Below are 16800 nucleotides of genomic sequence, written 5' to 3' on the forward strand. Positions count from 1 at the left end.
TCAATATTTTTTCTGTTGTATAGGTTTATAATTAAATACCTATAGCATATGCCTCACATGCAGCATTTATAAACATTGCTGGGGAGAGAGACAATTAAGAAAAGTATCTTAGTAAATTTTTTCTGTATGCGCTCAGCTCTTGGTGCAAAGGAACTGCACGATACCTTTTTCTTACATGACTCTTAGCACAGAGCTGGATATATGTTAGGCAACTTGGTAGATAGCATCTGACTGAGAAATATTTTATGAAAGGCCTTTTTTAAAGTGGACTTTTGTGTTCAGCGTTGAAACCTAATGAGGGAATTGGTATTTTCTTCACATATATTTCAGTGAAGATACATTTTTCATGTGCTATGTTGTCAAGTTTTTCGGCGCAGTTTTTTAAAGAACAAGAACCCATCATATTCCAGTGGTCTTTGTACTTTGGACTGGTGTACACAAAGGTTGGATCTAAAGAAGGGCCATGGAGAATCCATCTGAAAAAATTTCAAGGGTAAGGAGAAAAATAAGAATACATTTATTTTTGACAATTATTATTTGACCATGAAGCATTTATTCACTGTGTATTAGGTACATTTTTTATATAATATTAGTTTCGTCGTCATGACAACTTCATGAGGTAGTTATCCTCATAAAAAATAACAGAGCTTAAGACATTTGTTCATGACCAAAAATGTATCAGGCATTGTGCAGTAATTTGAAATACATGCTTGTTTTAATTGTAAACCTGTATTCTATATTTTCTGCTATCTTACTCTGGAAGTATTAATTCGAAATTGAAAAACTCAATTATACATCCAGATTTTTGGAGTGATTCTGTTTTCCTTTAATTATAGATATAGTATAGATGAGAAAAATGTGTGTTATTTGCTCTAAACATTGTTAACGTTCAGTTTTAATTAGTTTATCAGTATATTAATAATTTCTTTGTACTGTAAAATAATTAGCCTCCAATTAAAAGAAATAAATTAATTTTTAAAAAAGCCAAAAAAAAAGAAACAACAACAAAAACAGAAAGACTCCAGAATTCTCTTTTTGGCTGAGGTTTGAAAACAATGAAGTTCTGTGTTGGGAGGATGATATGTTGCCTCCAATTGACCTGTTTCCAGAATAGAGCAAGCATTGCCATGATTTGGAAATATCAACTAGATAATTATTTGATATTCAAAAATTAAATTTCTTCTAGAGTTTCTGTTCTTGAAGATTATAAAGCTGGTGTTCCCTTGAATAAGAAAAAACTAGAATCTTTATCTAATTAAAAGAAAAGCAAAATTAAGTTAGTTTTGATGTAATTATTTGATGTAAATATTATAACTGAAATTAAGTAGGAACACTTGTTATAGGAAGTAGACTATTGAAAATAATCTTCTCCAGCATCTTGAAGAGACACAGTGGGTGTGAGGAGAGGAGGAAATACGGAACATATAAATACTTCCAGATGGATATTGGTGTAATTATGGAGAGTAAAGGAAAAGGAATGTATAAATAGAGATGGAAAACAGAGGGAAGGAATTTGTAAGACAGATTTGCCTTAATTTTCCCTGACACCAGATAAATACCCACAGAAGTAAGAGAAATGAGAGAATTAATGAAATGGTACTTGGAAATAAAAATCATCATTTGCAATGAAAATAGTTTTAAAAAGCGAAGCTAGAGTAGTTCAGGAAATACGTTTCTCTCATGGATATAAATCCTTAATAATGATATGAACCTTAGGTAAATCTTGATTAATGTAAACAAAAATGAAAGGTATTACTTAATGTTTGCTCTAAAAATACTATGAGTAATAAGGGTTGGTCATAAATTTCACTGCTGATTATTTAGTGTCAGCAATTTAGAGGTGAATCATTGTGTAATTTATGATGAATTACTTCGATAAATGAGTGTATATTAGTTGAAAGGTGAAACATTTGGAGTGTCAAGTAAGACTGTATATAAGGTTAAAAGCTATCATTGTTTTGTTTAAAACTAATTGTGAGATGCTCTGACATTTTTGTAGTTAAATCTATATATAGCTATTTTGCAATATTTTCTTCCGCAAGTCATATCATTTTGCTTTGTCTATTTAGGTCTTTAATTGATCCTAAATTGATTTTTGTATATGATGTGAGGTAAGGATCTGGTTTTTAAAAGTTTTCCTTATAGGGAATCAAATATTATATTATTGTATTGTGAATAGTCTACCTTTACGCACTGATCTGCAGTGCCGATTTTAAAATTTATCTATAGTTTGGTTTCTAGCTTCTCAGTGTTTTTTCTTTCTGTCCTTGAGCTTATATAGCCCTGTAGTTGTTTTGCTAGTAAAGCTTTATACTGAGTCTTTTTTTAAAAAAAGTTATGTATGTATCTTTGGCCGTGCTGGGTCTTCTCGCTGCGTGCGGGCTTTCTCTGGCTGCAGCAGGCGGGGCTGCTCTCTAGTTGTGTCTGCAGGCTCTCACTGCGGGGGCTTCTCTTGTCGCAGAGCATGCGAGCTCATGGGCTTCATCTGGTGCGTGACCTCAGTAGTTGCAGCTCGGAGGCTTCATTACTCTGTGGCATGTGGAATATTCCTGACCAGGTATCAAACCTATGTCCCCTGCACTGGCAGGCAGATTCTTAACCACTTGACCACCAGGGAAATCCATTCACTTTTTTAGATTATTGCTGGTATTTGGAAATGCTGCTGAATTTTGAATATTTCCTTTAGCCTAGTTACCTTTGCTTTTCATTAAAAGAAAGATGATGTTGGCCATTTTGATTTAAAAAAAATGAATTCTATATTCTTAGAATTTGAAATAAACTGATATTTGATTCGGAATCTTTATATTATTTCATATTAAGTAACTGATTGTGAGTTGCTCTGGAGCGTCTTCAAATAAGACCTAAAATACTGATGCTAAATGAACACAGACTTATTTATGAAGACCTCATTTTGACCCAGATATTATAAGATGGTATTCCTTGTGGCTTCTCTGGTATTTAGACCTGATTTTGAATATTGAGGAAAATGGTACTCTTAAGACTTACCTAAGCATAGGTTCATTTTTAGCAGTTGATTTGAACTCAGTACATATTTTTTGGAGCATCTACTTTGTGGTCAGCTTTTGCCAAATAAATTTCTTTCCTTTAAGCAGCTAGTAGTGTAATCGAGGAAACAAATGTAGAAAGAAATCAACTCATTACTGTAGCGTTACAGAATTTGGTTAAGTATAAGGTAAGGTAAGATGGCACAGTGGTAAAGAATCTGCCTGCCAATCATTATAGTTAGAAAATGGTCAGGAGAAAGTTCAATAATACAGTGTTATAAAGGTAAGATTTGATTGATTTAATGAAAAGAGCAAAGGAGTCAGGAGTGATGTTCCAATGTTTAGTTTTGGTGAATGACTAGATGTTGTTATTTATAACTGAATTAGGGAGTATGGGAGGAAGGACATGTTAGAGGTGATGAAGAGATTGGGTTCAGGTTTGTTCATGGATGAGATAAATATGTGTTATCTAGATGGGCATATTTAGGAGCATCTGTGATTTATGTGTCTGGTTGGTAGAGGATTCACGGTGGGAGAGACATATAATAAATAAAGATTATATTTAATTGTACTTTGACCTAATGCCATTCAATAAATGTTACCTGTTATTACCATTATCATCCTCATTATCACCACCAATACCACCATCATTATATAGGCAGTGTTAATTTTTTTTGATACCTCCAAAAATTATTTTAATACTGGTCAGAAGGCCTAAGTCCCGTGAGAGAGGCACAGCTAGAGCCTGCATCTATGTCACTTTAGTCGTCTCCCACTCTTGGTGACCCTGTGGACTGTAGCCCACCAGGCTCCTCTGTCCATGATATTTCCCAGGCAAGAATACTGGAGTGGATTGTCATTTCCTTCTCCCATAGGTAGTGTTTAAAGCAACTAATAGATAAGCCTTTCTACACGAAAGACATGAAATAAAAAGAGAAGTGGGGTGGAGGATAAAGCATTTAATGGAATGGGTAGATGAGTTACAGAAGGAGATGGCGAACTTTTATTGGGAGAACTAAGACCAGGTCTCACAAAGAATAGTGAGCTTGTATGACAGAGTAGTGAATAGTATCAGATGTAACAGATTGGTAATATAAAACCTACAGGGAGTCCACTGGATTTAGCAGTACAATATCAATGGTGACCTCAGCTAAGTAAATCACAATGGAATGATACAGAGGGACAGAAGCCAGATTAAAATGTACTTAGAAGTATATTGAAAGTGTGATACAAAGTTGGCTAGCTTTGTTGAAGTGGTTCAAGAGCCACGTGGTGATATCTTACAAGTACCAAATGTTAAAAATTTCCTTTAATGAAAATATCTAGCTAGTCATTATGAATAATTATCAGAGATGTTTTTAAAATACAAAGAGTATATTTCTGTGTTGAGGCTTAAATGTAGCTTTATTATTTTTCCTCCTGTTTTCTCTAGCTGAATTTTATTTATTTATTAAAAAAATAAATTTATTTTAATTGGAGGCTAATTACAGTATTGTAGTGGTTTTTGCCATACATTGACATGAATCAGCCATGGGTGTACATGTGTTCCCCATCCTGAACCCCCCCTCCCACATCCCTCCCCATCCCATCCCTCAGCGTCATCCCAGTGCCCCAGCCCTAAAGCACCCTGTCTCATGCATTGAACCTGGACTGGTGATCCATTTCACATATGATAATATACATGTTTCAGTGCTATTCTCTCAAATCATCCCACCCTCGCCTTCTCCCACAGAGTCCAAAAGTCTGTTCTTTACATCTCTGTCTCTTTTGCAATCTTGCATATAGGGTAATCGTTATCATCTTTCTAAATTCCGTATATATGAGTTAATATACTGTTTTGATGCTTTTCTTTCTAACTTACTTCATTCTGTATAATAGGCTCCAGTTTCATCCACCTCATTAGAACTGATTCGTATGCATTCTTTTTAATAGCTGCGTAATATTTCATTGTGTATATGTACCACAGCTTTCTTATCCATTTGTCTGCTGATGGACATCTAGGTTGCTTCCATGTCCTGGCTATTATAAACAGTGCTGCGATGAACATTGGGGTACACATGTCTCTTTCAGTTCTGGTTTGCTCGGTGTGTATGCCCAGCAGTGGGATTACTGGGCCATATGGCATCTCTATTTCCAGTTTTTTAAGGAATCTCCACACTGTTCTCCATAGTGGCTGTACTAGTTTGCATTCCCACCAACAATGTAAGAGGGGTAGATTTTCTCTGCACCCTCTCCAGCAATTATTGTTTGTAGACTTTTTGATAGCAGCCATTCTGACTGGTATGAGATGGTACCTCATTGTGGTTTTGATTTGCATTTCTCTGGTAATGAGTGATGTTGAGCATCTTTTCATGTGTTTGTTAGCCATCTGTATGTCTTCTTTGGAGAAATGTCTGTTTAGTTGTTTGGCCCATTTTTTGATTGGGTCGTTTATTTTTCTGGAATTGACCTGAAGGAGCTCTTTGTATATTTTTGAGATTAATTCTTTGTCAGTTGCTTTGTTTGCTATTATTTTCTCCCATTCTGAAGGCTGCCTTTTCACCTTGCTTATAGTTTCCTTTGTTGTGCAAAAGCTTTTAAGTTTAATTAGGTCCCATATGTTTATTTTTGCTTTTATTTCCATTACTCTGGGAGGTGGGTCATAGAGGATCCTGCTGTGATGTATGTCGGAGAGTGTTTTGCCTATGTTTTCCTCTAGCAGTTTTATAGTTTCTGGTCTTATGTTTAGATCTTTAATCTATTTTGAGTTTATTTTTGTGTATGGTGTTAGAAAGTGTTCTAGTTTCATCCTTTTACAAGTGGTTGACCAGTTTTCCCAGCACCACTTGTTAAAGAGATTGTCTTTTCTCCACTGTATATTCTTGCCTCCTTTGTCAAAGATAAGGTGTCCATAGGTGTGTGGATTTATCTCTGGGCTTTCTATTTGGTTCCATTGATCTATTTTTCTGTCTTTGTGCCAGTACCATACTGTCTTGATGACTAGCTTTGTAGTATAGTCTGAAGTCAGGCAGGTTGATTCTTCCAATTCCATTCTTCTTTCTCAAGATTGCTTTGGCTATTTGAGGTTTTTTTGTATGTCCATACAAATTGTGAAATTATTTGTTCTAGTTTTAGATAGGGATTGCATTGAATCTATAGATTGCTTTGGGTAGTATATTCATTTTCACTATATTGATTCTTCTGATCCATGAACATGGTATATTTGTCCATCTATTTGTGTCATCTTTGATTTCTTTCATCAGTGTTTTATAGTTTTCTATATATAGGTCTTTTGTTTCTTTAGGTAGATTTATTCCTAAGTATTTTATTCTTTTCATTGCAATGGTGAATGGAATTGTTTCCTTAATTTCTCTTTCTGTTCTCTCATTGTTAGTGTAAAGGAATGCAAAGGATTTCTGTGTGTTAATTTTATATCCTGAAACTTTACTATGTTCATTGATTAGTTCTAGTGATTTTCTGATGGAGTCTTTAGGGTTTTCAATGTAGAGGATCATGTCATCTGCAGACAGTGAAGAGTTTTACTTCTTTTCTAATCTGGATTCCTTTTTCTTCTCTGATTGCTGTGGCTAAAACTTCCAGAACTATGTTGAATAGTAGTGGTGAGAGTGGGTACCCTTGTCTTGTTCCTGACTTTAGGGGAAATGCTTTCAATTTTTCACCATTGAGGATAATGTTTGCTGTGGGTTTATCATATATGGCTTTTATTATGTTGAGGCATATGCCTTCTATGCCTGCTTTCTGGAGGGTTTTTGTCATAAATGGATGTTGAATTTTGTCAAAGGCTTTCTCTGCATCTATTGTGATAATCATATGGTTTTTATCTTTCAATTTGTTAATGTGGTGTATCACATTGATTGATTTGCAAATGTTGAAGAATCCTTGCATCCCTGGGATAAAGCTGCCTTGGTCATGATGTATGATCTTATTAATATGTTGTTGGATTCTGTTTGCTAGAATTTTGTTAAGCATTTTTGCATCTATGTTCATCAGTGATACTGGCCTGTAGTTTTCTTTTTTTGTAGCATCTTTGTTTGGTTTTGGTGATGGTGGCCTCATAGAATGAGTTTGGAAGTTCACCTTCCTCTGCAATTTTCTGGAAGAGTTTGAGTAGGATAGGTGTTAGCCCTTCTGTAAATTTTTGGTAGAATTCATCTAGCTGAATTTTAATCCTCATCTAGTTTTCTAATGAGAATTTAAAGTATTATTTTCACAAACATTATAACTTTGCTATTTTTTGCATTCTAACTCTGTGGTTTACTCTTAATTTCCTTCTCTACAAGCCTCTTAAATTTCAGCCTTACTTGTTAGTAGATTAACACTTTTGATCCCCCTTTTCTTCCTTTCTAGTATGGGTCTTTTTTGTATGTTTTTAAATTGAAATATCGTTAATTTACAATGTTATGTTAATTACTGCGGTACAACAAAGTGATTCAATAGTACATATATATACATTGGTTTTTAATTTTTATTTATTTTTTTAGAAGAAAATTTATTTTTTTATTTTTTTTTAAACTTTTTCATTTATTGGAATGATTTGTATATTTATAATTACCTCCTCAAGAGACTGTAATGTCATGAGAATAGTTATAATCTCTATATGTAATAACTACATCTGGTTTTGTACATCACTGTATCCTCAGGGCTCAGAACAATATCTGTGACCTAAGTACTTGCCTATTTTCAAGTTTTCTTTTTTTTTTTAATATTCTTTTTTTTTTTTTTACTTTACAATATTGTATTGGTTTTGCCATATATCAACATGCATCCGCCACAGGTGTACATGTGTTCCCCATCCTGAACCCCCCTCCCACCTCCCTCCCCATACCATCCCGCTGGGTCATCCAGTGCACCAGCCCCAAGCTTCCTGTATCCTGCATCAAATCTAGACTGGCGATTCGTTTCTTATATGATATTACACATGTTTTAATGCCATTCTCCCAAATCATCCCCTCCCCCCGTCCCCCCAGAATCCCAAAGACTGTTCTATACATCTGTGTCTCTTTTGCTGTCTCGCATATAGGGTTGTCGTTACCATCTTTCTAAATTCCATATATATGCATTAGTATATTGTATTGGTGTTTTTCTTTCTGGCTTACTTCACTCTGTATAATAGGCTCCAGTTTCATCCACCTCATTAGAACTGATTCAAATGTATTCTTTTTAATGGCTGAGTAATACTCCATTGTGTATATGTACCACAGCTTTCTTATCCATTCATCTGCTGATGGACATCTAGGTTGCTTCCATGTCCTGGCTATTATAAACAGTGCTGCGATGAACACTGGGGTACACGTGTCTCTTTCAATTCTGGTTTCCTCGGTGTGTATGCCCAGCAGGGGGATTGCTGGGTCGTTTTTTAAAAATAATCTTTCCATTATGGTTTCTCATAGGATATTGAATATAGTTCTCTGTGCTTTCTAACATTTCTTTTTTTTTTTTTTTTGGCCAAAGTGCACACCTTGGAGGGATCTTAGTCCCCCAACCAAAGATTGAACCCAGACCCCAGGCAGTGAGAACATGAAGTCCTAACCACTAGACTGCCAGGGAATTCCCTTAATATGTTTTAATCAACCTTTAGTTTTCAGTTGCAAGAACCATTTAAGCATGTTAAGTTTAAAATCTTGCTCTATCCACACTATCTGATTGATTCTGTCAACTTTATAGAACTTTGCAGGATACCATTAAGGTTCTTTGGTTTATATGGTAATATTTGTAGATTTCTAGAATTTTACTTGTTTGATTCTCAAGAAGGCAATCTTAGTTGCAAATATTTATGGACTATTTATTAACATCCTTCTGTATAGCAAGTCTTAGCTTGGCATTAACTATCTGACATTGGTAGGGCATTTCATTTATGACCGAGGTGTTTTGGGGCTTAACAATCTCTTCAAAGACCTTTCTGAGCCTTAAGTTCTAAGTTATGCTAATCTTCAGGGAAATAACATATTTGAATGAATAATATTTGTTTCAGTCTCATACAGAAGACTCAGACTTTGTGGAGACCACAGGCAAGATAGAGAGGGCCCTTGCCTGTGTTCTCTCCTGCTTCTTCATCTCCTGATGACTGGAGTGTATGTCTTTTCCCTCTGGTAAATTCAGGTAGAAAAAAGGTTGAGAAATACCACAGTACCCTTATGCTGTCTCTGGCTTTTTTAGGAACTATGTTCATGTTTGAATCTAACAAATGATATAAAAGCAGAACATCTGTTTAATCATGTCTTTAGGAAACAAAACTCAAGTGAAAAATAGTTTATGTGTCGTATTATTCTGGAGAAGACAGAGTAGAAAGTTGAAGTATAGCTCTCCTTTCTTTTTCTTACTAAGCTGAATTTTCCCTTTCAAGTTTATTAATTTAAAACATTGAATATTCAGAGAATAAGTTAAATGTAATAAGAGATTAAAAAATCTGTATATCTTTTGTTCTGCCAACAGAAGTTAGGTTGGCAGAACAAGATCCACTAAATGAAAAAGAGAACTGCATTTAATTTAGTCCCACATTTAAACAGACATTTTAAAAGCAAATATTAACATTAAATGTTTCATTGAGAAGTAGCTCCATTTTATTAGTAAGGATTGTGGACCTGATGGCATATTTACTTTTACATTTATAATTGTAATTTATATCTTGCCTTCCAAAATGAATTTGAGGCAGTGTTTTAAGTATATAACTGTGTCCTCAAACCCTGCAGTTTGGCTTGCTCTTGGTGGTAGGTCAGGTTCTTAAGAAGGAGGGTGCAAGAGTCAAGGAAGAAATAAGGAAGATAAAACTGACTAAACCAGCAAAGACAAAGAAAAATAAAGGTTATTGAGATCTGATGGAAAGTTACCTGGCTTGGGGCAGGGGAAAATCGTATCCGAGAAAGAAATACTAAGGAGAGACTGAACATTTTAAAGTTTGGGATTAGAGAGCTAATCTGCCAGTAGAATAGTTTAAAATGGATCTTGCATTTTGACATTAATTTCTCATTTAAATGCTTTCTTCTCTGTAGTAACCCTCTGTGTTTTTTCAGTCTTTTAACTTTATTGAGGCTTTCAGTAGATAATCAAAGGTCTCTCTTGGTGAATGCTACATTGTACTTAAAAATATGTGGGTTCTTCTCAGATATCTTTGATTTCTAACATAATTCCTCATAATAACCGAATAGACTGTATTAGACCATGAAATTTTTGTACCTTATTTTATGTCCCTGGGTATGTTCCAGTGTCTCCTGATTTATAGTCTGTGGAAACTAGAATTTTTATCATACTGTTGTGTGAAAATTATATAAATCTTAATTATTTTGGCTTGGTTCATAGTACTTTTCAGATTTACTTATCCTTCTACTTTTCTGTGTATTCATTCTGTTAGTTTTTGAGAGTTTGATACTGAAATTTCAACTAAATTAAGATTTATCTACTTAAGAAAATAATTGTAATATATAGTGGAACTACATGTAACTTTGTTCTGTACTTTCCAAGTCTCCTGTAGATGTGTTATCATACTTTCATAATTTAAAAATAAAAAAAGAAAAATAATGGATCTTGTAAATTTATTGTTGAGGACCTGAAGATGTACTTGAATCTGCAAAGTAGAATGTCTTTTGGGTGATTTGATCACAGTTAAGCTGTCCTTGGCTTCTTCTTGCCTATAATATGGATCTTTTTTATGGGCTACCTTCACTATTCTCTTTAAATTCTTACCCTGAGACTTTAAAAGTTGTTGTTCAGTCGCTAAGTTGTGTCTGACTCCATGGATTGCAGTGCGCTAGGCCTCTGTCTTTCACTATCTCTTGGAGTTTGCTCAGATTCATATCCATTGTGTCAATGATGCCATCTAACCATTTCCTTCTCTGTCTCCGCTTTTTCCTCCTGCCCTCAATCTTTCTCAGCATCAGGGTCTTTTCCAGTGAGTTGGTTCTTTGCATCAAGTGTCCGAAGTTTTGGAGCTTCAGCTTCAGCATCAGTCCTTCCAATGAATATTCAGGGTTGATTTCCTTTAGGATTGAGTGATTTGATCTTGCTGTCCAAGGAACTCTCAAGAGTCTTCTCCAGCACCACAATTCTTTAAAAGGAGGAAAGGTTTTTTATGGGAAAGGAGCACAGAAGAGATGAAATGGGAGAGGAAGAGAAAGTTGGGCAACAGATAAAAGATGTCCTTTTTTTTGACTCTTACAAAAGAGACAGTACTCCCTTTTCTATATTGTACTTAACTGTATTGTAATATCAATACTTATGACACTATGAGTGGTTACTTTTATTCTGATTTGTCTACTGAATTGTGAGATCCCAAGGGCAAGACAGCTTCCCTGGTAGCTCAGAGGCTAAAGAATCTGCCCGCAGTGCAGGAGACCTGGGTTTGATGCCTTGGTTGGGAAGATCCCCTGGAGAAGGGAATGGCAACCCACTCCAGTATTCTTGCCTGGAAAATCCCATGGACAGAGGTGCCTGGTGGGTTATAGTCCATGGGGTCACAAAGAGTTGGACACGACTGAGTGACTAGCACACACATAAGGGCAAGACATGTTTGTTATTTCTCTTTCACTATCTAGAGAAGGAACGTAAGGGAATTCCCTGGTGCTGTAATAGTTGGGACTCCCTACTTCCATTTCAGGGGACACAGCTTCAATCCCTGGTCAGCAAACTAAGATCCTACTGGCCTCGTGGTATGGCCCCCTAAAAAAGGAGCTAATATTAAAGGTGTTTAATGCTGTGCCACAGCATTGTTAAGTACACGATACATGTTAAAAAAAAAAAGGAAAGTTATATTGATGGAGTTCCTATTTTGTATATATCAAGCACTTTGCTGAGAGATATCATCAAATCCACTGGTTTCAAACTTTTTAACTTCCATGAAAATGTTTTGATAAGTAAGTACTTCCTCAGTCATTTAAGTATTTATGATTTTTATATTTTAATGTTAAATAAAACTGGTAAATCATTCTTTTACTGGAGTCTTAAATACCATAGTAGTTTGATACCTACCATTCATTATACATTTATAAAAAGATACAAACAACTTCTTTCTTAACATTAAAAAATTTATATTCCTTTCTCTGTTTAAATTTGTATTTTTATTATACTTTCCCACCAGGTTTCATCCTTTTGTGATGTGTTTTTTATGCATGGATTATGTTTTGCACATAATATATTATGTATACATTATGAAGGCAATGTATTTTTATGCATGCAAGGCTTTCTTGCATATTGATCACCCTGTCGTGTGTCTTTGAACAACTATATGTATGAAGTCAAGTTTAAAATATGTTTTCTAGTTATTTTAATTAGCATACAATTAATAAAACAATGTAAATGTATTAAATGTTAAATCAGTATTAAACAAGAAAATGAGAAGTTTTTGGAAATGCATCTTTTAATGAGATGGATGAAGCTGATCTTTTTTTCAATTAATTGAACCTTTTGTGGATAAATAATACCCAGTGCTACAGTAAGACAATGTTCAGCATTAGTTTTATTTCCCCCCTTTTTTTCTTTTAGAGATCTAAATTCTGAGTACTCTGTTTATATAATTAATTGAATGGTAATGGACAGTTTTGTTTCAGGAATTTTTACTCAATTATTTGAACTTTTCTAACGTCAAATGATTTATCATCAGAATTATTTTTATTTATCTATCAGCTGATAATTTGATTAAGACCTTTTTCAGTTTTGTTGGAAGCAAAGAATAGAAATCACCTGACTTGCCAGAGTCATTAGAGTCATTAAAGACTTGAAATTCTGGGAAGTATACCAAAAAGGCTTTATTAAAGCTTCTTAATGTAATTATATTAAGTAGTAATTATATGTTGGTATTTTATTCATAGGCATTGTTCAGGCAGTATTGAGAAAAGCTAAATCTTGTTAACTTCAATATACCTATGTCAAAGGATGTTTCTTTGGTAAGATGTTTTTATCAGATGACTTAAACACGTTTTAACCAAAACCATTTATTCAGTTTAAAGCCACTGTCTATCTTGAAACCTTTTTGGCAAAACTGTTCTTTCATTGTCACACCAATGAGATTTACTTTCATGATGTAAGAAGTCTGACTTCATTTTTTCAATTCAAATAAATTGATTTGATTCATGTTCCTGTAACAACCATCTTTGAATCTTAATCCTTGGTAGATAAATGTAAGGCAAGAAGACTTGTTTAAAGAGTGTTGCTTGGAAGAAATAAATTGACTTTGTCTTTCTTGTTCCTTTTTAGAAATTCTCTTAGCTTTGCTTCACAGAACTCTACTTGAAAAGGAATGTATTCTCTGATGATGAACATGGGCTAGAAATGATGAACTTTTAAAATGAAAATTGTAATCAACTTCTGAATATATCTGAAAATAGAACATTCTATCCCAATTCCTCAGTTTAAATTTCTGTCTTCATTGTTTACTGTAATAGTGTGTAAAACAGGAAGCCATAAAGTCAGTTTGTAGTACTTTAAGAAGGCCTTGAAGACCAAGTATTATGAATCATTCCTTGTTTAATACTTCAGAGATTTTTATACGTAGGCATTGCAGTATGGTTACATTCAGGATGGAAAAGATGTGTGCCATTCTTTTTATAAAGTGAATAAAGGCACTTGTGGAAGGGGAGGCAAGAAAGGAGATTTAGATGACCTCTCTGCTGTCAGACAGTTAGTTTTAGGAAAAGGATGAGTACAAGTGGAAATTGCAGACCTGTCCTTTGTTGTTTGCCTATTTCTGTGACCTTTAGTAGTATGAACTATATGATATTGGAATATCCCTGTTCTTATATTTATGGTAGCCTCTATTTTATAGTCAGGGAAACTTATAGTTGAAACAATTGCCTATGGTCACTAAGCTAGTTAATGGTTTAGTTAAGAATTCCAAAGCTTATTTTTCCTCCTGTGTTACATTACTTAGTACATAGTCTGGTATATAATAAATGTTTACTGTATATTGCTTTTTTCCCTCTCTTGGCCGTACAATATGGCATATGGGATTTTAGTTCCCAGACCAGAGTAAGAACCCACACTCCCCCTGCTTTGAAAGCGTGGAGTCTTAACCACTGGATCACCAGGGAAGTCCCTGCTGCTGCTGCTGCTGCTAAGTCGCTTCAGTCATGTCCAACTCTGTGCTACCCCATAGACGACGGCCCACCAGGGCTCCCCCATCCCTGGGATTCTCCAGGCAAGAACACTGGAGTGGGTTGCCATTTCCTTCTCCAATGCATGAAAGTAAAAAGGGAAAGTGAAGTCGCTGAGTCGTGTCCGACTCTTAGCCCTACTATATATTTAATGAAAGAATAACTTTGTATTGTTTTGTGAACTATTAAATCTTAACCTTGGAGTAGTTTCTTGAATTTTGTACTGCTGGATAAATGTAACATTATGGATGAGTCACTACAGAAGAATATTGAAGATACCTCATTTTTTAAAAGCATGGTCAAGTACATCTCCCTTTCCTTACTGAGGTGGTGTTGGTGGAAGTGACTAATAGAGCATCAAAGAACTCACACATGTTTTTTCAATTAAGATAGAGACCTGTTATCAGTGTAGTAGTGTTTATTTGCTTGGGTTCAACTGGCTGTATGTAGAGACTACAGTCAGATGTCCATGAGGCAAACATACTCATATGTTTATTTTACTAGTATATTTTTGTTTCTGTGTTACAGGTATTCTCTTAAACCTAATGACCAGATTTTGGCTGAAGAGAAACATAAGGAACTGTAAGTGCATTAAACCCTAGGCTATCCATAATTTAGACTCTGTCTGTGGATTAGATGTGTAAATAATCTGATTTTTAAAATTCCATGAGGTTTTAAAATCTAAAGATGTAACTAGTAGTATGTTCTTAATCCTAGTAGGATTAGGATAATTTATACTACATAAGGTTAACAAAGTTGTTACCACATGCACATTATAATATGTTTTAATACTAATTGTATCCCATCATCTTGCAAGTCCCTTGGACTGCAAGGAGATCCAACCAGTCCATCCTAAAGGAGACCAGTCCTGGGTGTTCATTGGAAGGACTGAGGCTGAGGCTGAAACTCCAATACTTTGGCCACTCATGAGAATAGTTGACTCATTGGAAAAGACCCTGATGCTGGGAGGGATTGGGGGCAGGAGGAGAAGGGGACGACAGAGGATGAGATGGCTGGATGGCATCACTGACTCGATGCACATGAGTTTGGGTGAACTCCGGGAGTTGGTGATGGACAGGGAGGCCTGGTGTGCTGAGATTCATGCAGCTGCAAAGAGTTGGATACGATTGAGCGACTGAACTGAACTGAACTGATCCCATCATCTGGACTAAGGGCATATTGGGAAATAAGTTGTTTTGTTTCTTTCCCCAGATAAAGTATTAAATTGTCATTGTTAATTTTGGCTCTTGCTCAGTTGACTTCCACCCTGTGCTTAAGGTGGAGACATGATTTTGTCACCTTACGAAAAAGTAAATGCTTAAGCTTGTTTAGCACAAGGTTAAAAAAACACTTTAAAATTGTAGATGTGAATATAACTTTGTTTCTTTAAAAATTTTTGGTATTCATAGGATTCTCTCTTTCAGGTAAAGTAACTGTATACATGATTTTGGAATATCTCTGTTGCTGTTTTTCTGCCCTATGGTAGTATCTAAAAAAAATTACTGTGTTACAGGAACTGTGAGGTTTTTAGCTAAAAATTACAGACTTGGTAGTTTTAAAAATTCATCTCTTATTTTTCAATATCATAGGATTGTTCCAGGATGGAAGCTAAAAAAAAAATTATATGGTTCTCTTTTCTAGTAGTCTACCTTTTTTTCTCCATCATGCAATAATAAAGTTCTGATAACATTAATTATCATGCAAGTATTTAATATCAAGTAATAATGTAGAGCTAAGAGTTTGAGGCTTACTGTACCTTTAGGTTGGACTTAACATTATTAGTATTATTATTATATGTTTTTAGAATTGAAGTATAGTTGACTTACAGTGTTGTGCAGACCACATTTACTCTCAGTGATAGTTAAGGTTCTATCCTGTTTATAAATACATTGGTGAATTTTACAGACTTCCTTGGTTGTTTCCTTGATGTTTGACATCTAATTCAAGTTCCTTGCTGTTTAGTTTAAATGAAATCTTCATTTGTACCCATGTTTATGGAGAATAACTTTCTGTAGATTAAGTACTTTCCAAGACTCTTATTTTCTTCCCAAGATTAAATAATGATTTTTCTGAGTACTTTTAACTGCTTAAAAAAACTGCGTCCTGGATCTTTTCCAAATTATTTTCTTCCTTTTCTCTTATTGAAGAGATTGTAGAAAAGTGTTAATCATCAAATGGTAGGCTCGGTGTGCAGGGAAAGGATTTCTTTAAGAGTTCTTACAATTGATATATCTCATTATTATGTTAGCCTTCCATCATATTAATCATAAAATGGTAGGCTCAATGTGTAGGGAAAGGATTTCTCTAAGAGTTCTTAATGTTGGTATATCCCATTGTTAATATTAGCCTTTTACCAGTGTTTTTATATTTGTTATAAAATTCATTTAATTATGATTCATTTAGTTATAATTCATTTAATTATGATCTCCAAGTGGGTTCTCAAATTTATTGTCAAGGAGTTTTATATAATTTTTTTCTTTATAACTAGAAATTGTGAATGAGGGTACATGATTGTAACTGTACCATTGGTTGATTGCTTGTTATTTATAGGTCTTATAGCAGAGCTTTTTTGGTTTGGGAATTAGGTGGTCAACCTAGAAGTTCTTTGGGGATTTCCTGGTAGCTCAACTAGTAAAGAATCTGCCTGCAGTGCAGGAGACCCTGATTCGATTTCTGGTTGGGAAGATCCCCTGGAGAAGGGACAAGGCTACCTA

The 16800-nt window shown here is 34.8% G+C and overlaps 1 protein-coding gene across 5 annotated transcripts in view; it reads left to right on the top strand.

The window, feature by feature from the left end:
• ADK (adenosine kinase) overlaps nt 1–16800 on the top strand; it is a 543710-nt gene that overhangs the window by 59978 nt on the left and 466932 nt on the right. For all 5 annotated transcript variants that reach the window (XM_027530299.1, XM_027530300.1, XM_027530304.1 and 2 more), the window contains exon 3: nt 14615–14668. In XM_027530299.1, the coding sequence (XP_027386100.1) occupies nt 14615–14668 (54 nt within the window). The remainder of the gene's footprint in view (nt 1–14614; nt 14669–16800) is intronic.

Source organism: Bos indicus x Bos taurus, chromosome 28 (assembly GCF_003369695.1).
Source record: "Bos indicus x Bos taurus breed Angus x Brahman F1 hybrid chromosome 28, Bos_hybrid_MaternalHap_v2.0, whole genome shotgun sequence".
NCBI classification, from domain to species: domain Eukaryota; kingdom Metazoa; phylum Chordata; class Mammalia; order Artiodactyla; family Bovidae; genus Bos; species Bos indicus x Bos taurus.